This window comes from Oncorhynchus clarkii, chromosome 19 (genome assembly GCF_045791955.1).
Source record: "Oncorhynchus clarkii lewisi isolate Uvic-CL-2024 chromosome 19, UVic_Ocla_1.0, whole genome shotgun sequence".
NCBI lineage: Eukaryota > Metazoa > Chordata > Actinopteri > Salmoniformes > Salmonidae > Oncorhynchus > Oncorhynchus clarkii.
Window position 1 is genome coordinate 47,295,281 of NC_092165.1, and position 22,943 is coordinate 47,318,223.

The following is a 22,943-nucleotide window of genomic DNA, read 5'->3' on the forward strand; positions in this document are numbered from 1 at the left end:
GTTCAAGAAGCTCACGAGAGTTGGAAACTGCAGTTCAAGAAGCTCACGAGAGTTGGAAACTGCAGTTCAAGAAGCTCACGAGAGTTGGAAACTGCAGTTCAATAAGCTCACGAGAGTTGGAAACTGCAGTTCAAGAAGCCCACGAGAGTTGGAAACTGCAGTTCAATAAGCTCACGAGAGTTGGAAACTGCAGTTCAATAAGCTCACGAGAGTTGGAAACTGCAGTTCAATAAGCTCACGAGAGTTGGAAACTGCAGTTTAAGAAGCTCACGAGAGTTGGAAACTGCAGTTCAAGAAGCTCACGAGAGTTGGAAACTGCAGTTCAATAAGCTCACGAGAGTTGGAAACTGCAGTTCAATAAGCTCACGAGAGTTGGAAACTGCAGTTCATGAATTGAATTTCAGATTTAGCACTGAATTAGTATTCTCTTAACACCTCAATTGAATGGCATGCCCAGATGAACAAAACTGAAAATACATTGGAACAAATAAATAAATTGTGCTCTATTCCCTGTGACAGTTTTATCTACTGTCCCTCTTTCTGAAAAAACATGGTTCAATTTATATTATTCATCTTTTCAAAAGTACATCCGTTTCTCCAAGGAAAAAAAAACATTTCAATTTGCTATCAAGTCTTTTGGTGTAGTATGAACTAGATAGTTGGCTCATCCCCGGAAATAGGCCTAGTTTGGGATGAAATCTCATTTAATAGAACTTTACAGGACAATATTGGAGTAACACTTAAATCACTTCAGACAATCTGAAGTCAGTTTAGAAAATCTTCCGTATGTTGCGCCAGCCTCCATGGGTTTAACTGCAGTGATGTTGTAACTTGAGCTCTCACTAGGTATTCTTCCATTTGAATGATGTGTTTACTTCCCTACACTAGGGAGCACTTATTAGCAGTGGCATTCTGAACTTGGCAGTGACATGAGGGGATTTGCTCAAGTTGGGCTCAGTGTATTGGCAAAAGGATTCCACTTGAGACAGACCAGGGAGGGGAGAGGAGGAGAGGGGAGAGAGGGAGTAGAGGGAGGAGAGAGGAGTGAGGGATGGAGTGAGAGAGGGAGGGCGACCTGAGTGCGTCCCATATCGCAGCAGAGTGTGTGGCAGAGTGCCCTAGATCTGTGGATTGAAGAGTAGTGCCCTTTAGCCACACAGGCCTGTCTAATTAATATGAATGTTAGGCAGGGAGGGAAGGGAGTGCAGCCTGCTGCAGAGAGAAAACAGTAACACCACACTAGGGCTGACCCCATTTAGTCGACTGGTCGATTGTTTGGTCAATAGGCTGTTGGTCGACCAAGATTTTTGTAGACCAGCCGTGGCAAATAAATACAACATATTACAACAGGAGACACCTGTCTGATTCACGCCTGTCTGATTCACGCCTGTCTGATTCACGCCTGTCTGATTCACACCTGTCTGATTCACGCCTGTCTGATTCACGCTTGTCTGATTCACACCTGTCTGATTCACACCTGTCTGATTCACGCCTGTCTGATTCACGCCTGTCTGATTCACGTCTGTCTGATTCACGCCTGTCTGATTCACGCCTGTCTGATTCACACCTGTCTGATTCACGTCTGTCTGATTCACACCTGTCTGATTCACGTCTGTCTGATTCACACCTGTCTGATTTACGTCTGTCTGATTCACGCCTGTCTGAGTGGACTAATCCATTGTGGAGGCTGGGATGGCACACCAGTATCACCAACAATACATTTACCGTTAATTCCCATTATTTATCATCTACAATGTTTGTTTGGTTACCATAATTTCTGTTAATCCAGTCAATATATTATTACTACAGTCTTACCGTTGTCATTGTAGGAGTGGACGCATTGTTTGCAGAGCGCACAACCTAGGCTACACTTGTGGTATTTTTGGGGGTTTATTTAATTCCATTTATGAGTTGTCAATTTGTTCATTGTCTTTTGTTTGGAGAGCTCCTGTCAGTCTTGAGAAAGGTAACGCACCTGATTACACATATAGAAGGAAGAGTAGTATACCTGGCCTGCGCGCAAATGTAGGCCTATAAATGTAGGCCTATAAATGTAGGCCTATAAATGTAGGTCTATAAATGTAGGTCTATAAATGTAGGTCTATAAATATAGGCCTATAAATGTAGGCCTATAAATGTAGACCTATAAATGTAGGCCTATAAATGTTCCCATTTGGGAATCTGATACTATTTCTGATTGTCTTCACTTACCATCACTGTGGTGCTTCTCAGTAAATTAAGTCTGTTTTTACATCCATTGAGAATGACAATAGTTCCTCAATGTTGCCTGTTTGAAAAATATTTCCAGCTTTCTCCCTTTCCTATTACTACTAGGCAGGCTCTGTTTCGGTGGAAAGGTGATAAAATAGGCCTACCTGATTACTTCTTATCCCTTGCTAAACAGCCTAATGCTGTCTGTCTGTCTGTCTGTCTGTCTGTCTGTCCGGAGCTCACTGGCGCTGGACACTCTGAGGGCGCACAATATTTTATACAATGTTTGCTAGCACAAGTTTCAGCTGGCCCAAGCTAATACAATAGTTGATACAATGTTTCAAGTTCCTTGCAGACAGGCCATGCATAGCCAATGTGATTTATAGGATATTTATTTTGATCAGGATATTTTCTACCTTCGGGCTGCAATGTTTTTATTTGTTGGCTTTATGTAGGGTATTTTTACATATTGGCAATGACAATAGAAGTTACTTTTAGATTTGTATCATTTTCATTTAGATAGAATTTTGATTAACCACATGACATTGATTTTGAGATATGAAGACTTTACTATAAATGAAATTAAACTCTGTGTATAATGTTTTTATTTCAGTGCTTAAAGCATCAGAAAAACTCAGTAGCCTACACATAGTTGATTTTATTCAAACATAAGGTGTGTCTATATATGGAAAAAAACACGTTTAAAAATGTGAGTTTAAAAGAGTTTACAAGAGGGTTGTGTGTATAATGATATTCCTGCAAAAACATTATTTCAAAGTATAAACCTCTGAACCTATTGCATTTGGGTGTACTTTATGTGTGTGTGTGTGTGTGTGTGTGTGTGTGTGTGTGTGTGTGTGTGTGAGTCCGCTTCATAACACACATACTGTAGTATCATCACTCTTTGCTCCACATTATGGCACTTGTTTCCACTTTTTTTGTCAGATTGTAGTCACTGGTGATTGAGTGAGTGAGTGGTTGTGGTCATCAGTCTGTGGTCAGTGGTTGTGGTTGGTTCAGTGATTGGCAGAGCTGTATCATGGCTATTTGGAACAATTTTAAGAGCAAACAGGCGACAGAAAAGACCATCCGTCAACCCTGCTCACAGAATATTGACTTAGTTTTTTAATTTTGTTTCTATAGAAAAATTGCATTTACTACATAAAAGTGTTTGAACAAATGTTATACAACTTCCCACAACTGAATGAATGCGGTGGATTTGCTCCTTGACATACAGTTGAAGTCGAAAATTAACATACACCTTACATTTAAACTCAGTTTTTCACAATTCCTGACATTTAATCCTAGCAAGAATTCCCTGTCTTAGGTCAGTTAGGATCACCACTTTATTTTAAGAATGTGAAATTTCAGAACAATAGTAGAGAGCATGTTTTATTTCAGCTTTTATTTCTTTCATCCCATTCCTCCTGACAGAGGTGGTGTAACTGAGTCAGGTTTGTAGGCCTCCTTGCTCGCACATGCTTTTCAGTTCTTCCCACACATTTTCTATAGGATTGAGGTCAGGGCTTTGTGATGGCCACTCCAATACCTTGACTTTGTTGTACCTAAGCCATTTTGCCACAATGTTGGAATTTGGAATCAATTTGGAAGACCCATTTGAGACCAAGCTTCAACTTCCTGACTGATGTCTAGAGATGTTGCTTCAATATATCCACTTTTTTTAAAATTTAATTTTCACCTTTATTTAATGTTAACTAGGCAAGTCAGTTAAGAACCAATTCTTATTTTCAATGATGGCCTAGGAACTGCCTTGTTCAGAGGCAGAATGTCAGCTCTGGGATTTGAACTTGCAACCTTACTAGTCCAACGCTCTAACCACTGGGCTACCCTGCTGCCCCCCGTCTACATAATTTTCTTCCCTCATGAGGCCATCTATTTTGTGAAGTGCACCAGTCCCTCCTGCAGAAAAGCAACCCCACAACATGATGCTGCCACCCCGTGCTTCATGATTGGGATGATCGGCTTGCAAGCCTCCCCATTTTTCATCCAAACATGAAAATGGTCATTATGGCCAAACAGTTCTATTTTTGTTTCATCAGACCAGAGGACATTTCTCCAAAAAGTACAATCTTTGTCCCCATGTGCAGTTTCAAACTGTAGTCTGGCTTTTTTTATGGTGGTTTTGGAGCAGTGGCTTCTTCCATGCTGAGCGGCCTTTCAGGTTATGTCGATATAGGACTCGTTTTACTGTGGATATAGATACTTTTGTACCCGTTTCCTCCAGCATCTTCATAAGGTCCTTTGATGTTGTTCTGGGATTTATTTGCACATGTTAATCTCTAGAAGACAGAACGCGTCTCCTTCCTGAGCAGTATGACGGCTGCGTGGTCCCATGGAGTTTATACTTGCGTACTATTGTTTGTACAGATGGTACGTGGTACCTTCGGGCATTTGGAAATTGCTCCCAAGGATGAACCAGACTTGTGGAGGTCTACATTTTTTTTCTGAGGTCTTGGCTGATTTCTTTTGCTTTTCCCATGATGTCAAGCGAAGAAGCACTGAGGTTGAAGGTAGGCCTTGAAATACATCCACAGGTACACCTCAAATTATGTCAATTAGCCTATCGGAAGCTTCTAAGGCCATGAAATCATTTTCTGGAATTGTCCAAGCTGTTTTATAAGGCAAAGTCAACTTAGTCTATGTAATCTTCTGACCCACTGGAATTGTGATACAGTGAATTTGAAGTCAAATCAAATTTAAAATCAAATGTATTTATAAAGCCCTTCTTACATCAGCTGATGTGTCAAAGTGCTGTACAGAAACCCAGCCTAAAACTCCAAACAGCAAGCAATGCAGGTGTAGAAGCACGGTTGCTAGGAAAAACTCCCTAGAAAGGCCAGAACCTAGGAAAAAACCTAGAGAGGAACCAGGGGGTGGCCAGTCCTCTTCTGGCTGTGTCGGGTGAAGATTATAACAGAACATTGCCAAGATGTTCAAATGTTCATAGATGACCAGCAGGGTCAAATATTAATAATCACAGTGGTTGTCGAGGGTGCAACAGGTCAGCACCTCAGGAGTAAATGTCAGTTGGCTTTTATATAGATATAACTGCATAATTACTGGAGGCTGAGACAGGAGGGGTCGGGAGACACTGTGGCCCCGTCCGACGATACCCCCGGACAGGGCCAAACAGGCAGGATGTAACCCCACCCACTTTGTCAAAGCACAGCCCCCACAGCTCTAGAGGGATATCTTCAACCACCAACTTACCATCCTGAGACAAGGCTGAGTATAGCCCACAAAGATCTCCGCCACGGCACAACCCAAGGGGGGGTGCCTACCCAGACAGGAAGATCACGTCAGTGACTCAACCCACTCAAGTGACGCACCCCTCCTAGGGACGGCATGGAAGAGCACCAGTAAGCCAGTGACTCAGCCCCTGTAATAGGGTTAGAGGCAGAGAATTCCAGTGGAGAGAGGGGAACCGGCCAGGCAGAGACAGCAAGGGCGGTTCGTTGCTCCAGAGCCTTTCCGTTCACCTTCACACTCCTGGGCCAGACTACACTCAATCATAGGACCTTTTGAAGAGAAGAGTCTTCAGTAAAGACTTAAAGGTTGAGACCGAGTCTGCGTCTCTCACATGGGTAGGCAGACCATTCCATAAAAATGGGGCTCTATAGGAGAAAGCCCTGCCTCCAGCTGTTTGCTTAGAAATTCTAGGGACAATTAGGAGGCCTGCGTCTTGTGACTGTAGCGTATTGAAATCATGTGAAAGTTAAATAATCTGTCTGTAAACAATTGTTGGAAAAATGACTTGTGTCATGCATAAAGTTGATGACCTAACCGACTTGCCAAAACTATAGTTTGTTAACAAGAAATTTATGGATTGGTTGAAAAATGAGTTTTAATGACTCCAACCTAAGTGTATGTAAACTTGTGACTTCAACTGTATCTCCTGGACATTGTCCGTTGATTAGCTCTGCCAGCCAGCCAGCCAGCCAGCCAGCCAGGCATTGTATACAGTACTGTACAGTAGGCCATTCTGCTGCTCCCAGCAGGGTTTGCTCAGGCGTTATTGAGTAGGGATGTGGAGCTATTGTTTAGGGAGGCAGAGATGAGCCACACAGAGCCCCCCCCATGTCTGACTGAGACAGAGGGAACAAATGTCATAAATCATCCATAATTCACCACACTGGATAGGAGAGGAGAAAAGGGGAGACATCACGCTTCACATAATCTGCCCTGCTCACAAATCCACCATACGGGTGACAGATTAACATTAGCATGACATCTAGGCTACGATTTTACAGTCAACTCACCGGGACCCAGAAAATAACCTGTAAATGTGAAATACTTGAAAGGAAAAGATTTCTCCTGGCATCTCTCTTTTCAGGTTCAGTTTACTGTGTAACAGAAGAAGCGTATTTAGCATATTACTGTTATATACCTGTGTAGTCAATTTAGTGGGAATGTAAATTCACCTGGGAGAACCATTTTTATGGGAGTCTGGGGGCATCCACCCCCTGCAGAAATGTGACAATAAATTGTGTATTTTGGTGTGCCCTGAACTGCATATGGAATGAATGGACTTTCAAAAAGAGTTGTTCTAAAACATTTCACAAACCGTCTTGTCTCTGTCCTCTTGCATTGTGTCCAGGTGGCCTCTAAGGACTTCATGGCTATGAAGCGCTCCCAGCTCTATGGGATGGGCAACAACCCCTACTCTCAGCAGCAGCAGGGAGGGCCCTATCCCAACCAGCCATACGAATCGCCCACTCCACACCGATACCCAATGGGGATGCAGGGGAGGGGCCAGGTGGGCATTGGCGGGATGCAGTACCCTCAACAGCAGGTATGTGCACTATGTCCACATGAGGAAGATGATTCACAATTGTGCAACTGTTCTGTTGCACACTCGCTCCCTAGGGCCAGGATCTTTTCCAGACCATCTGATGTGACAGGAACATCCCCAGGCCCTTTTCTTCCCTGATGCTTGACACTTGATTTTAAGTGTACCTTAATACCAAGCCATTCTGTGTTCTCTGAGTGTATCATGTCAAATGGTACAGTAGAGTGTCAGATTGATTAGTAAGTATCTCAGTGTGATTGAGAAAGCATCCTCTGTACAGTAGATTACATGAACTGTCACAGTTGTCATAAATGGCATTGCAATGGATATTTGTTTCTCATTTGGAACAATATCTGTATTTCTTCGAAGGATGGCATGTTTAATTTCAGATCTAGCCCAAAGTGCCACGCAGTGCCGCCTCTGATATTTCTGTGGCTCGCACCTGGAAGTGGCAGTTCATCAATGCGTTCCCCATATCCTCCCTCTGGAATGGGCTGGTTGCTGTCTGTAGTATGATGAAACCAAACCCAGTCATTCTAACAACAGTCAACATCTGTCTCTCACAGCCAACAACCGCACTTCACTAATATAATGATTCAGTGTTCCAAACAATGTGTTTGCCCTGTCTAACGCACCCGAAAGTCAATCCCATTTGGAGTGTGTGTGTGTGTGTGTGTGTGTGTGTGTGTGTGTGTGTGTGTGTGTGTGTGTGTGTGTGTGTGTGTGTGTGTGTGCGTGCGTGCGTGCGTGCGTGCGTGTTTGCGTGCATGCGTGTGTTAGAGATAGAGTCTTGTCTCTGTACACAGACTAGGACAAAGGCTCAGTCAGTTTGGTTGGTTTTTAAACAACTGTGTTTGCTGCCAAAGCAGGCCAGTTTATTCTATAATTAGTCTGACCTGATGGTCAGAGTTTTAATGTGCCTCGCCAAGGTTTGTTGCACACATGGTGAGAGCAGATATGATATTGAGAAGGACAGACAGACAGTCTTTATTCTCTCTGATTACATTTATATTATAAACCAGGGATGGGAAACTGGCTTACAGGCCCTAAAAAATAAATACAAATAATAATAATAATAGTAAAAATTGCATTAAATTAGTTTTACAATTGCAAAATCTTCCGTCCGCCCATGGCAAAAAGTGTAGAATTGTAGCATTCTTGCTTCAAAACTTCAACATTTTCTTTACACCCCGTGGCAAAATGCTTAGAATTGCACAAAAATGAACTCTAAAAGTCTAAAAACTTTGTCTCCGGGGGCTACTAAGATGTTTTGCTCTCAATGTGGGGGAGGGGGAATGGATGTGGGTATGCAGACCGCTAAGGTTTAATAAGAACTGGAGACAGCGTCCAAGATGTGCACCCATTGTTTTCAAGGCAGTCTACTCACGCACACGCACACGCACACGCATATGCACACGCACACACACACACACACACACACACACACACACACACACACACACACACACACACACACACACACACACACACACACACACACACATACACACACACACACACACACACAATTCAGCCATGGTGGCGCAGACCCAGTGTATTCTGAAGTCAAGTCAGTACACAGCACTACACAATAACCCACATAGTTTAAAAAGCAGTAGAGACTCTGTGTCGTTTAAACTGCTTTCATTATTCACTCTAACATGCGCCTGTTCAGTATTATTTACTCTCCCATTCTCATGTTCAATATGAATTACTCTCCCATTCTCATGTTCAAAATGATTTACTCTCCCATTCTCATGTTCAATGTGATTTACTCTCCCATTCTCATGTTCAATATTAATTACTCTCCCATTCTCATGTTCAATATGATTTACTCTCCCATTCTCATGTTCAATGTGATTTACTCTCCCATTCTCATGTTCAATATGATTTACTCTCCCATTCTCATGTTCAATATGATTTACTCTCCCATTCTCATGTTCAATGTGATTTACTCTCCCATTCTCATGTTCAATATGATTTACTCTCCCATTCTCATGTTCAATGTGATTTACTCTCCCATTCTCATGTTCAATATGATTTACTCTCCCATTCTCATGTTCAATATTATTTACTCTCCCATTCTCATGTTCAATATTATTTACTCTCCCATTTTCATGTTCAATATGATTTACTCTCCCATTCTCATGTTCAATGTGATTTACTCTCCCATTCTCATGTTCAATATGATTTACTCTCCCATTCTCATGTTCAATGTGATTTACTCTCCCATTCTCATGTTCAATATGATTTACTCTCCCATTCTCATGTTCAATGTGATTTACTCTCCCATTCTCATGTTCAATATGATTTACTCTCCCATTCTCATGTTCAATATTATTTACTCTCCCATTCTCATGTTCAAAAGTATTTACTCTCCCATTCTCATGTTCAATATTATTTACTCTCCCATTCTCATGTTCAATATTATTTACTCTCCCATTCTCATGTTCAATATTATTTACTCTCCCATTCTCATGTTCCATGTTCAATATTATTTACTCTCCCTGTTTACGCACGCCTCTATGAAGAGGGAACGGAACACCCTGCTACAACTCAACTCTCCGTGAAGTGAAAGAGGTATGGACTGTAGGTGTAAGTAAGGATGACAAAAGGCAGAGAATTTACCGTTTACTAGGAATTTATTCCTTCACACGGTAATATGGGGAAAAGGGGCTGGACGGAACCAAAGCGAAGAAAGTAAATCTCAAAGCCCCCTCTCCTACCTTACCTGCCTACCCACTGCTTACCTAATTTAGCACCACCTGGTGCCCTAACCAAAATACAGGGGGTGGTCCGCCCAGGTCTTACCTAGTGTGCCTAGACAGTGAATATACTACGGGTATACTGTATGTATGCCCGCGGGCCTCTTGCCTAAGCACTCCCTAGGTGCCTTCCCCTTCCCCCCTGGGAACAAATGAAACAGAATATTAAACAATCCACTTCACAACAAAACTGAGAAAAAACTAACTCAGGCCATTAAAGAAGCTCTGACAAAGCAACAAACACAGAACATACCAAAGCTGCTACCAACAACAACAACTAACATAGTACATACCAATGACCAACATGCTATACCCCTCAGCCATCAACCTCCTCTCTCAGCAATGATCTATATCACAATCAATCTCTCCCCTGAACAACAGAACACTGGCTTTTATAGCTTCAGAAGGCATTGGAAATTGGAGACAGCAGCGTCCTGACGAGGGAGCGGGGTCAGCTCTCCAATTAATCGTGGAGTCGACCAATCAGCTGCTGGGGGATTTCAGGAAGCCATCTCCTGAAACACACTCAAATACACAAACTACAATGATTTACTCTCCCATTCTCATGTTCAATATGATTTACTCTCCCATTCTCATGTTCACTATGATTTACTCTCCCATTCTCATGTTAAATATTATTTACTCTCCCATTCTCATGTTAAATATTAATTACTCTCCCATTCTCATGTTCAATGTGATTTACTCTCCCATTCTCATGTTCAATGTGATTTACTCTCCCATTCTCATGTTAAATATTAATTACTCTCCCATTCTCATGTTAAATATTAATTACTCTCCCATTCTCATGTTCAATGTGATTTACTCTCCCATTCTCATGTTCAATGTGATTTACTCTCCCATTCTCATGTTAAATATTAATTACTCTCCCATTCTCATGTTAAATATTAATTACTCTCCCATTCTCATGTTCAATGTGATTTACTCTCCCATTCTCATGTTCAATGTGATTTACTCTCCCATTCTCATGTTCAATGTGATTTACTCTCCCATTCTCATGTTCAATATGATTTACTCTCCCATTCTCATGTTCAAAATGATTTACTCTCCCATTCTCATGTTAAATATTATTTACTCTCCCATGCTCATGTTCAATATGATTTACTCTCCCATTCTCATGTTCAATATGATTCACGCTCCCATTCTCATGTTCAATATTAATTACTCTCCCATTCTCATGTTCAATATGATTTACTCTCCCATTCTCATGTTCAATATTATTTACTCTCCCATGCTCATGTTCAATATGATTTACTCTCCCATTCTCATGTTCAATATTATTTACTCTCCCATTCTCATGTTCAATATGATTTACTCTCCCATTCTCATGTTCAATATTTCATGTTCACTATTATTAGATCCCAGGGTCTAGCCAGCATGGCTGGGGCTGTGTCTGTGTGTGTGTGTGTGTTTGAGTCTGTGTGTGCAGACTGACTGAGACTACAGACCACATCAGAGACTTCTTTCTACAGTTAAGCTGCTGCTACTTCTGCTGTAGAATGCTTCTGGCTCACTGTGATGACATCAGCACGCTCGGGCGCCACATTAACACAGGCATCAGAGACCTACTGTAATGCAGTGAGTAGAGGGATGTAGATGGAAAACACGCACGCAGGCTAGCACTCACACAGATACACATGAGTGGGGATGCGCGCACACACAACGCACGCAGGCTAGCACTCACACAGATACACATGAGTGGGGATGCGCGCACACACAACGCACGCACATGCACGCACACCTTTCCATGACTGTGGACTCACTTCCAGAATATGTTGTGTAAAATACACACACACACACACACACACACACACACACACACACACACACACACACACACACACACACACACACACACACACACACACACACACACACACACACACAACAAATTCCACACAAATTCCATTTTGGTCTTATGAAAATCAAGCTAATTACATGGGGAGAAAGACCATTGAGACGCACAGAGCTGCAATGCAAAAATAATTAGCTAAATTATTGTTATCCCTCGTTATGGCCAAGGGAGGCCAAGGGAGCTAACTTCTAAAGTTATAATTATCTGGTGTTCACATTAAAGTGGAAGGCGCCACAGTGAATTTGTGAAATACAACCAACTGAAAGTAATGAGTTTATATCTGGGGAGATAAAAGTGTTTGAATCATCAGATTCATCTTTACAGTGTCACGAGCAAGACAAATGGAGACTAGGCGATGAGAGAGAAGGTCAAAGAGCAGAAGACAGCTTCTTGTCTCTTCTCTGGTTGGTGCTGAAGCCAGTGTGGACCTGACAGAGACAATGGCATTTTTTCAATGTTTTGGCAATTGAATGCTAACTATTTTTGGCTTGGAAAAGGCTCAAAAATCATTAGAATGTCATTATTTCATAATCTTTTTAATGTTTAAAAACTGTATCCAAACTGAAATCTGTGATCATTTTTTTAATCATCGAAACCAAACCAAACCAACCTCAAATAGCACTAATCGCTCAGCACTACTCCCAGGCCCACGTTGCCCAGTGTTAAGAACAGAAATTGTAGATAAATAATATTACATTGTATTGAATCATATTGTATTACACACTTCAGGGCCGGATTCAGAAATCATTGGCCCCGGCAGGCACGCAATCATTGTCTGTAAACAAATCCTTGTACCAAGATGCACTTTGATGCATGGTAAATTTACTGTTGAGGAAAAGGCCACTTCATAATAAAGCCGTTTTAACATTTGCGATGTGGCGTAGGCTATAGTTGAGTAGAGGCGTTTTTAGGATTTCCACACATGGGGAACATTTGCTAGCAGGGTACGCATTTCATGCAATTCTACATAATTTACTGGTATTTTTTGTATTTATTTAACCTTTATTTAACTAGGATAAGAACAAATTCTTATTTACAATGACAGCCTACATGATAGAAGACATTAGCTGAATCTTTTTTAATACTACAAAAATGACCGAAATGAGTGGCTAAATACACTGACTATACAAAATATTAAGAACACCTCTTTCCATCACATAGACTGACCAGGAGAATCCAGGTGAAAACTATGATCCCTTATTGATGTCACTTGTTAAATACATTTTTAACTGACTTGCCTAGTTAAAGAAAGGTTCAATGTAAAATAATATATATAATAATTAGTATAGATCCACTGTCAATGAAGACTGCACAAATGTCTGCATACTTGATCTGGGGAAACCCTGAGGAGGTGCTTGGGCTCGTCCGGTTCAGTAAAGCCTCAAACAGAAATTGTCCTCAACAGTGTAATAGGCTACTTATTGGGGAGGCAGAGAACATCACAATTCAAACTGTTGTTAGAAAATAATACTTGACAAGTTGACACATGGCCTATAGATAATTAGCAGGCAGCATGTGTCTTGGTTTGAGGGCAGCGCTGGTTAACTATCCTGTTGCATAACACTCCCGAGTGGCGCAGCGGTCTAAAGCACTGCATCACAGTGCTAGAGGCGTCACTACAGATCCGGGTTCGGTCCCGGCCTGTGTCGCAGCCAGCCGTGACGGGGAGACATTGGCCCAGTGTCGGCCGGTATATCCTTGTCCCATCGCGCTCAGCTGGGTGCATCCATGCTGACTTCAGGTTGCCAGCTGTACGGTGTTTCCTCTGACACATTGGTGCAGGTGCCTTCCGGGTTAAGCGAGCAGTGCGGCTTGGCGAGTCGTGTTTCAGAGCTCCTGACTTTCTAGGGAGTTTTTCCTAGCCACTGTGCTTCTACATCTGCATTGTTTGGAGTTTTTGTCTGGGTTTCACTTTGTGACATCGGCTGATGTAAAAAGGGCTTTTTTAAATACATTTGATTGATTGATCGATTGATGGGACAAGACTGTAGTAGGTATACCAAGTAGGTATCACGAAATTGGGGAGAAAAAAGGGGTAAAAATAAATATGAATAATAATAATTTCCAATCATATTTTGGAACAGTGAGTGCATTCTGACATCAAGCGCAGATCAAAACTCACGTTGGGGCAATAAAATGACTGTCCCAGATTCAGTGCATGGAAATACGTTAGCAACAACTGTATCTTTTAGTATCCTTCCCTCTTCTGTCCCCATAATTCATATGCACCGTCGCCGAAGTGCTTGCTTACACACGCAGCTATGCAAGGTTGGCTGCAGGAGTACTTACATTGTATTTACTATTTCAAATGGCTGCTAATCGTCTTCTGCATCTCTCCGTATCTTTAATCGGAAAACAGTGACATTTAGTTTCTTCTTCCCTTGATGTCTATACTGTGCAGCCTTGCCCTTTTCCACTTTGCGTAACTAACTTTTCCACCAGCTCCTTCTGTGACATCAAGCTAAGGGCATATCGTGACATTTCTACGTAGCAGGGTCTCCACCACGAGGGCGAACATGGGCAGTTGTTACCTATATCCTCGGCTGTGGCAGTAGGCTACATAAAATAGTATTGTATAATAATCCCAAATGATTTAGGTGGAAAAGTACACATTCTTGACTCAAAACTGATAGTACCTTAATTCAAAAAAGGCTAATTCTGCCGTCTGCTTTCAATACAGCAATGATTTTAAAAATCATGAATTCACAGGCAACTGAGCATAGCGAGGCCTGCATCCTGCAACGTCAGTAGTCACATGACTTGTTTTGCTGTTTCAGTACAGCACTACAGGGAGAGAGAGAGATATAGAGGGAAAACTCAGCTGAACTAGTTTCAATGTATGGAATCACTTGGGAGTTTCTGGATTTTGGATAAAATTCCCCTTTAAATATTTCAGTAAAATTATCATCCTTTTTTACCCCCAGTAAGAAACTTTTAGCCATTAGATGCTAAAAGATAAGAACTGCTAACTAACTGGCAAGAAAAAAAACAGTCAACAACTTTGGGAGTACAGAACCCTAGAAATCAGCCGAAAGCCTTCTAGTGGATAAAGTAAGAACACACACACACACACACACACACACACACACACACACACACACACACACACACACACACACACACACACACACACACACACACACACACACACACACACACACACACACACACACACACACACACACACGCACCCATCCTCAACTCTCCTCAGCAGTCTCACACAGTCAATTAAAGTGATCTGTCTCTCCCACCTCTCCTTTAAACAGCCATGGTAGGCAAGCAGGAGGCAAGCAGGAGGCAAGCAGGGGGCCAGCACAGGTACTAAACTATGTTTTATCTCTGAAGGAAAGCCTCCGCCCTCAAGCAAATGTGGCGCTGCGTTCAGTCAGGTAGAGTAAGTGTGTGTGTGTGTGTGTGATGTGACAGAGGTAACGTTGGTCCACAGGAGGCAGAACAAACAGCGCAGGGAGCCAGGCAGAAGGACCTGTCTGATGACAGGACGAGACGGGTGTTTGTTTGGAAGTAGAATGAACTTGAAAGTAAAAAGGCTGTCAATTCCACTGTAATTTCCTGTGATGTCAAAGTTGGCAGACAGAAAGGAATTTGAAGGAAACGTTAGCGTTTGATGTGTCGGAGGGGAGGGGGAGAGATTGTCTGTGAAATGAAAGAGGGAAAATGTGTCAACAAGCCAGTGAGGAACCATTACCTGTGTCTGCTGCTTGTTCTGACACAGACTCGCCTCGGCCAAGTTAATAGAATCCAACCATTAGACTGGAGTAGAAATGTGGCTGTGGCCAGCGTCTATTCTTCCACTGGTGAAGACCTCTGTCCTATCTGCTTGCCTTTTCTTTCCACTGGTGAAGACCTCTGTCCTATCTGCTTGCCTTTTCTTCCACTGGTGAAGACCTCTGTCCTATCTGCTTGCCTTTTCTTTCCACTGCTACTTGGAAAGCTTTTCATTCAAAGAAACGTGTGTTTTTTCCTCTCTTCTGTTCGTACATTCAACCTTGAAGTTGTTTTTTCTGGTTCCTCCTGCACCATAAAAAGTGTATCCCACTCTCCCAGATGGGCTCCCATCACCTCTGTGTCATGGTTATCGACTGCAGGGAATTAGGTGGGTAATTTATGGCATTGATTGAGGCGTGTTGGTGAGGAACACTTGGAGCCGGTGTAATCACTAAGGAGCCTGGCAGCTGTCTCGGGGGTTAATGTACTGAGCGCTGGTCAGCCTGATGGATAGCTGAGAGGGACACATCAATTACACCAGGAAGTCAGAGAGGACCGGGGCTGGTGAGGGCCCATGGTGGGGGGCGGTGGAGGATGGTGGAGGCCGGCGATGGGGGCCGATGGCCCTTTGAAAGGCTTTTTGAAATGTTGAAGGCTGCTCTTCAAAGTCCACCTGCTTCTCCTGCTTCTCTACCCCTCTCCTTCTCATCTACCACTCTCCTCTACCCCTCTCCTTCTCATCTACCACTCTCCTCTACCCCTCTCCTTCTCATCTACCACTCTCCTCTACCCCTCTCCTTCTCATCTACCACCCTCCTCTACCCCTCTCCTTCTCATCTACCACTCTCCTCTACCCCTCTCCTTCTCATCTACCACTCTCCTCTACCCCTCTCCTTCTCATCTACCACTCTCCTCTACCCCTCTCCTTCTCATCTACCACTCTCCTCTACCCCTCTCCTTCTCATCTACCACTCTCCTATACCCCTCTCCTTCTCATCTACCACTCTCCTCTACCCCTCTCCTTCTCATCTACCACTCTCCTCTACCCCTCTCCTCTACCCTTCTTCTCCTCTACCCCTCTCCTTCTCCTCTACCCCTCTCCTTCTCATCTACCACTCTCCTCTACCCCTCTCCTTCTCATCTACCACTCTCCTATACCCCTCTCCTTCTCATCTACCACTCTCCTCTACCCCTCTCCTTCTCATCTACCACTCTCCTCTACCCTTCTCCTTCTCATCTACCACTCTCCTCTACCCCTCTCCTTCTCATCTACCACTCTCCTCTAACCCTCTCCTTCTCATCTACCACTCTCCTCTACCCCTCTCCTTCTCATCTACCACTCTCCTCTACCCCTCTCCTTCTCATCTACCACTCTCCTCTACCCCTCTCCTTCTCATCTACCACTCTCCTTCTCATCTACCCCTCTCCTTCTCATCTACCACTCTCCTCTAACCCTCTCCTTCTCCTCTACCCCTCCCCTTCTCATCTACCACTCTCCTCTACCCCTCTCCTTCTCATCTACCACTCTCCTCTACCCCTCTCCTTCTCATCTACCACTCTCCTCTACCCCTCTCCTTCTCATCTACCACTCTCCTCTACCCCTCTCCTTCTCATCTACCACTCTCCTCTACCCCTCTCCTTCTCATCTACCACTCCCCTCTACCCCTCTCCTTCTCATCTACCACTCTCCTCTAACCCTCTCCTTCTCATCTACCACTCTCCTCTACCCCTCTCCTTCTCATCTACCACTCTCATCTACCCCTCTCCTTCTCATCTACCACTCTCCTCTAACCCTCTCCTTCTCATCTACCACTCTCCTCTAACCCTCTCCTTCTCATCTACCACTCTCCTCTACCCTTCTCCTTCTCATCTACCACTCTCCTCTACCCCTCTCCTTCTCATCTACCCCTCTCCTTCTCATCTACCACTCTCCTCTAACCCTCTCCTTCTCATCTACCACTCTCCCCTACCCCTCTCCTTCTCATCTACCACTCTCCTCTACCCCTCTCCTTCTCATCTACCCCTCTCCTTCTCATCTACCACTCTCCTCTAACCCTCTCCTTCTCATCTACCACTCTCCTTCTCATCTACCACTCTCCCCTACCCCTCTTCTTCTCATCTACCCCTCTCCTTCTCATCTACCACTCTCCTCTACCCCTCTCCCTTCTCATCTACCACTCTCCTCTACCCCTCTCCTTCTCATCTACCACTCTCCTCTACCCCTCTCCCTTCTCATCTACCACTCTCCTCTAACCCTCTCCTTCTCATCTACCACTCTCCTCTAACCCTCTCCTTCTCATCTACCACTCTCCTCTACCCCTCTCCTTCTCATCTACCACTCTCCTCTACCCCTCTCCTTCTCATCTACCACTCTCCTCTACCCCTCTCCTTCTCATCTACCACTCTCCTCTACCCCTCTCCTTCTCATCTACCACTCTCCCCTACCCCTCTCCTTCTCATCTACCCCTCTCCTTCTCATCTACCACTCTCCTCTACCCCTCTCCCTTCTCATCTACCACTCTCCTCTACCCCTCTCCTTCTCATCTACCCCTCTCCTCTACCCTTCTTCTCCTCTACCCCTCTCCTTCTCATCTACCCCTCTCCTTCTCATCTACCACTCTCCTCTACCCCTCTCCTTCTCATCTACCACTCTCCTCTACCCCTCTCCTTCTCATCTACCACTCTCCCCTACCCCTCTCCTTCTCATCTACCCCTCTCCTCTACCCCTCTCCTTCTCATCTACCACTCTCCTTCTCATCTACCACTCTCCTCTACCCCTCTCCTTCTCATCTACCACTCTCCTCTACCCCTCTCCTTCTCATCTACCCCTCTCCTCTACCCTTCTTCTCCTCTACCCCTCTCCTTCTCCTCTACCCCTCTCCTTCTCATCTACCACTCTCCTCTACCCCTCTCCTTCTCATCTACCCCTCTCCTTCTCATCTACCACTCTCCTCTATCCCTCTCCTTCTCATCTACCACTCTCCTATACCCCTCTCCTTCTCATCTACCCCTCTCCTCTACCCCTCTCCTTCTCCTCTATTCCTCTCCTTCTCATCTACCCCTCTCCTCTACCCCTCCCCTTCTCATCTACCACTCTCCTTCTCATCTACCCCTCTCCTCTACCCCTCTCCTTCTCATCTACCACTCTCCTATACCCCTCTCCTTCTCATCTAGCACTCTCATCTACCCCTCTCCTTCTCATATACCACTCTCCTCTACCCCTCTCCTTCTCATCTACCACTCTCCTCTACCACTCTCCTTCTCATCTACCCTTCTCCTCTACCCCTCTCCTTCTCATCTACCACTCTCCTCTACCCCTCTCCTTCTCATATACAACCCTCCTCTACCCCTCTCCTTCTCATCTACCCCTCTCCTTCTCATCTACCCCTCTCCTTCTCATATACAACCCTCCTCTACCCCTCTCCTTCTCATCTACCACTCTCCTCTACCCCTCTCCTTCTCATCTACCCCGCTCCTTCTCATCTACCCTTCTCCTCTACCCCTCTCCTTCTCATCTACCACTCTCTTCTACCCCTCTCCTCCTCATCCACCCCTCTTCTCTACATCTCTCCTCTACCCCTCTCCTATACCCCTCTCCTCCTCATCCACCCCTCTCATCCACCCCTCTCATCCACCCCTCTCCTCTACATCTCTCTTCCATCCCTGTCATCCACCCCTCTCCTTTGCATCTCTCCTCCACCCCTCTCCTCTACCCCCTTCTCCTTTACCCCTCTACCTCTCTCATCCACCCCTCTCCTCTACCCCTCTCATCCACCCCTCTCCTCTACCCCTCTCATCCACCCCTATCACCCTCTCCTCCACCCTTCTACCCCTCTTCTCTTCTCCTCTCCCCCTCTCCTCCACCCCTCTTGCCACCCCTCTACCCCGGGACCCAAGGCATAATTTCCAAACCACAATTAAAACAGGAGACATTAAGAGGGATGGAGAGAAGGATAGAGGAAAGTAAAGAAAGAGGGAAGGATGGAGAGAAGAGGACGGGGGTACGGTGAAGCAGCCAGGAGATGTATGGAGGCTGATTCATTAAGGTTCCTCCCGCTGCAGAATAGATTACGTTTCAGGATCAATTCAATTAGTGGGAACCCTGCGCACGTCAGTGGCTCCAATGGCCCGCTCTCATTTGTTACTTTTATTACCTACTGTTCTATAGGCCCCAGCCAATCAGCCGTGAGGAGCAGGACGCCATGCGTTCATTAGCTACAGATAAAAACGTCTTTGCACGCCGTCCCTCACACAGCCAACTTGGTGGTTTTCCCTTCAAGCCCAGCGTCAGTTGTATTGAGGTACAGTTAGCCTGTCTCTTCCATTTAAATGTCTGCTGTCGCTTGTGAAGAATGTTTGAATAGGTTGGGAACGGCTCCTGTTTTTGAAGCTGCCCCCATTTTTGTGGAGCGTAGTAGAACAATGCTACTGTCGTTTGGCCTAAATTGGTGAATTGAATCCAGATTCAACATGCCCTCCCTAATGCTTTGGATTCAGACAGATTTCTAATACAGTCACTAATGGCCGATAGTGGGAGTACGTTCTCTCTGTGTGTCATAATGGCCAATGACTCTGATAGCTGATGGCTCATTACTCCCAGAAGCAACAACACTCACTGTGATATTTTTTATTGCCTTTATTTGTGCTGAAAGCCTACAAACAGCAGGACAGAATAAAAATAGTATCTGCCATTTAGCATTGTGCCAGATGGAAAGAGGAGGGGTTAGAGAGAGAGAAAAAAAGAAAGAGAGAAGTAGAAGGATAGAGCGATTGTGTGTGGGAGAGAGAGAGAGATTAGGGCTAGATTAGTTTGGCTGTGCTGAGATTCATCTTTCTCTCGCTCCACATTACAGATAGATTTATACAGGTCAGGTCTGCCTTTACAGACCACAGTTTGTCTTGCATTTAGACTGGGCTAAATACTGCCGATATTCACACTCTCCCATCACATCCACTCTCTAGATACTTGGAGGAACATTAATAAGCATCAAATAATTATTTATAAGTAGTGTGTACTAGGTAATAGAGTATTTAAGCATATTTAAACATCTACCATGCATGAGAGCATGTAACACGCATTATACACATTGATTAGCATTGTACAGGGAAGATGCAAGATGGTCGCCTCGCTTGGCGTTCTTAGGAAACTATGCAGTATTTTGTTTTGTTATGTATTATTTCTTACACTGTTACCCCAGGAAATCTTAAGTCTTATTACATACAGCCGGGAAGAACTATTGGATATAAGTGTAACGTTAACTTACCAACATTATGACCAGGAATACGACTTTCCTGAAGCAGATCCTCTCTTTGGACCACCACCCAGGACAATGGAGCTAATTCCAGTAGGCGATCCAAAACAACAACGCCTCAGAAGAGGCAGACGGAGCGGTCTTTTGGTCAGGCTCCGTAGATGGGCACATCGCTCACCGCTCCTGAGTATACTACTAGCCAATGTCCAGTCTCTTGACAACAAGGTAGACGAAATTCAAGCAAGGGTTGACTTCCAGAGAGACATTTGTTTGTAACATTCTCTGTTTCATGGAAACATGTTGTCGGAATTGGTTCAGCCACCGGGCTTCTCCATGCATCGCGCCGACAGAGATAAACACCTCTCTGGGAAGAGGAAGTGCTATGCTTTATGCTTCATGATTAACGACTCATGGTGTAATCATAACAACATATGGGAACTCAAGTCCTTCTGCTCACCCGACCTAGAATTCCTTACAATCAAATGCCGGCCATTCTACCTACCAAGAGAATTATCGTCAGTTAAAGTCACAGCTGTGTACATTCCCCTCACCAAGATGGCCATCAAGGAACTTCACTGGACTCTATGTAAACTGGAAACTATATATCCGGAGCCTGAATTTATTGTAGCTGGGGATTTTAACAAAGCAAATTTGAGATCAATGTTACCTAAATTTTATCAGCATATTGATTGCATGACACATAGGGCTAATACTCTCGACCACTGCTACTCTAACTTCCAAGATGCATGGAAAGCCCTCCCCCGCCCTCCCTTCGGCAAATCCAACCACGACGCTATCTTGCTCGTGACGGCTTATAGGCAGAAACTCAAACAGGATGTACCAGTGACGAGAACCATTCAAAGCTGGACTGACTACGCTCCAAGATGGTTTTGATCACGCGGACTGTAATATGTTCCAGTCAGCCACAGAGAACAACATTGATCTATACGCTGCCTCGGTGAGTGTGTTTATAAACAAGTGCATTGGCGATGTCGTAACCACTGTGACTATTAAAACTTACCCTAACCAGAAACCGTGGATGGATGGCGGCAATCGCGCAAAACTTAAAGCGCAATCCACCGCATTTAACCATGGAAAGGGAATATGACTGGGAATATGACTGAATATAAACAGTGTAATTATTCCCTCCGCAAGGCAATCAAACAAGTGAAATGCCAGTTCAAGGACAAGGTGGAGCCGCAAGTCAAAGGCTCAGACATGAGACTTACGTGGCAGGGTCTACAGGAAATCATGGACTGCAAAAACAAAAACAGCCACGCCACGGACACCGCGTCATGCTTCCAGACAAACTAAACACCTTCTTTGCCCTCTTTGAGGATAATACAGTGCCACCGTCGCGGATCGCTAACAAAGACTGCGCCCCCCCACTCTCCTTCTCAGTGGCTGACGTGAGTAAAACATTTAAACATGTTAACCCTCGCAAGGCTGCTGGCCCAGACGGCATCCCTAGCTGCATCCTCAGATCATGCACAGTGGGTTTACGGACATATTTAAATTACACCCTATCCCAGTCTGTTGTCCCCATATGCTTCAAGATGGCTACCATTGTTCCTGTACCCAAGAATGCAGAGATATTCTAAACTAAGTGACTACCGCCCCGTAGCACTCACTTCTGTCATCATGAAGTGCTTTGAGAGACTAGTCAAGGATCATTTCACCGCCACCTTACTGGCCACCCTAGACCCACTTCAGTTTGCTTACCGCCCCAACATGTCCACAGATGACGCAATCGCCATCACACTGAACACTGCCCTATCCCATCTGGACGAGAGGAATAGCTATGTAAGAATGCTGTTCATTGACTACAGCTCAGCATTCAACACCATAGTACCCTCCAAGCTCATCATCAAGCTGGAGGCCCTGGGTCTCAACCCCTCCCTGTGCAACTGGGTCCTGGACTTTCTGACGGGCCACCCCCAGGTGGTGAAGGTAGGAAACAACATCTCCACTTCACTGACCCTCAACACTGGGGCCCCACAAGGGTGTGTGCTCAGCCCTCTCCTGTACTCCCTGTTCACCCATGACTGCGTGGCCATGCACACCTCCAACTCAATCATCAAGTTTGCAGATGACACAACGGTAGTGGGCTTGATTACCAACAACGACGAGACAGTCTACAGGGAGGAGGTGAGGGCACTCGGAGTGTGGTGTCAGGAAAATAACCTCTCACTCAACATCAACAAAACAAAGGAGATGATCGTGGAAACAGCAGAGGGAGCACCCCCCTATCCACATCGAAGGGTCAGCAGTGGAGAAGGTGGAAAGTTTTAAGTTCCTGGGCGTAC

At 44.6% G+C, this 22,943-nt stretch overlaps 1 protein-coding gene across 1 annotated transcript in view; it reads left to right on the forward strand.

Moving 5' to 3' along the window:
* Positions 1 to 22,943, forward strand: part of LOC139375321 (AT-rich interactive domain-containing protein 1B-like) — a 311,071-nt gene that overhangs the window by 25,008 nt on the left and 263,120 nt on the right. The window contains exon 2 of the mRNA XM_071116990.1: positions 6,830 to 7,024. Coding sequence (XP_070973091.1) covers positions 6,830 to 7,024 — 195 coding nt within the window. The remainder of the gene's footprint in view (positions 1 to 6,829; positions 7,025 to 22,943) is intronic.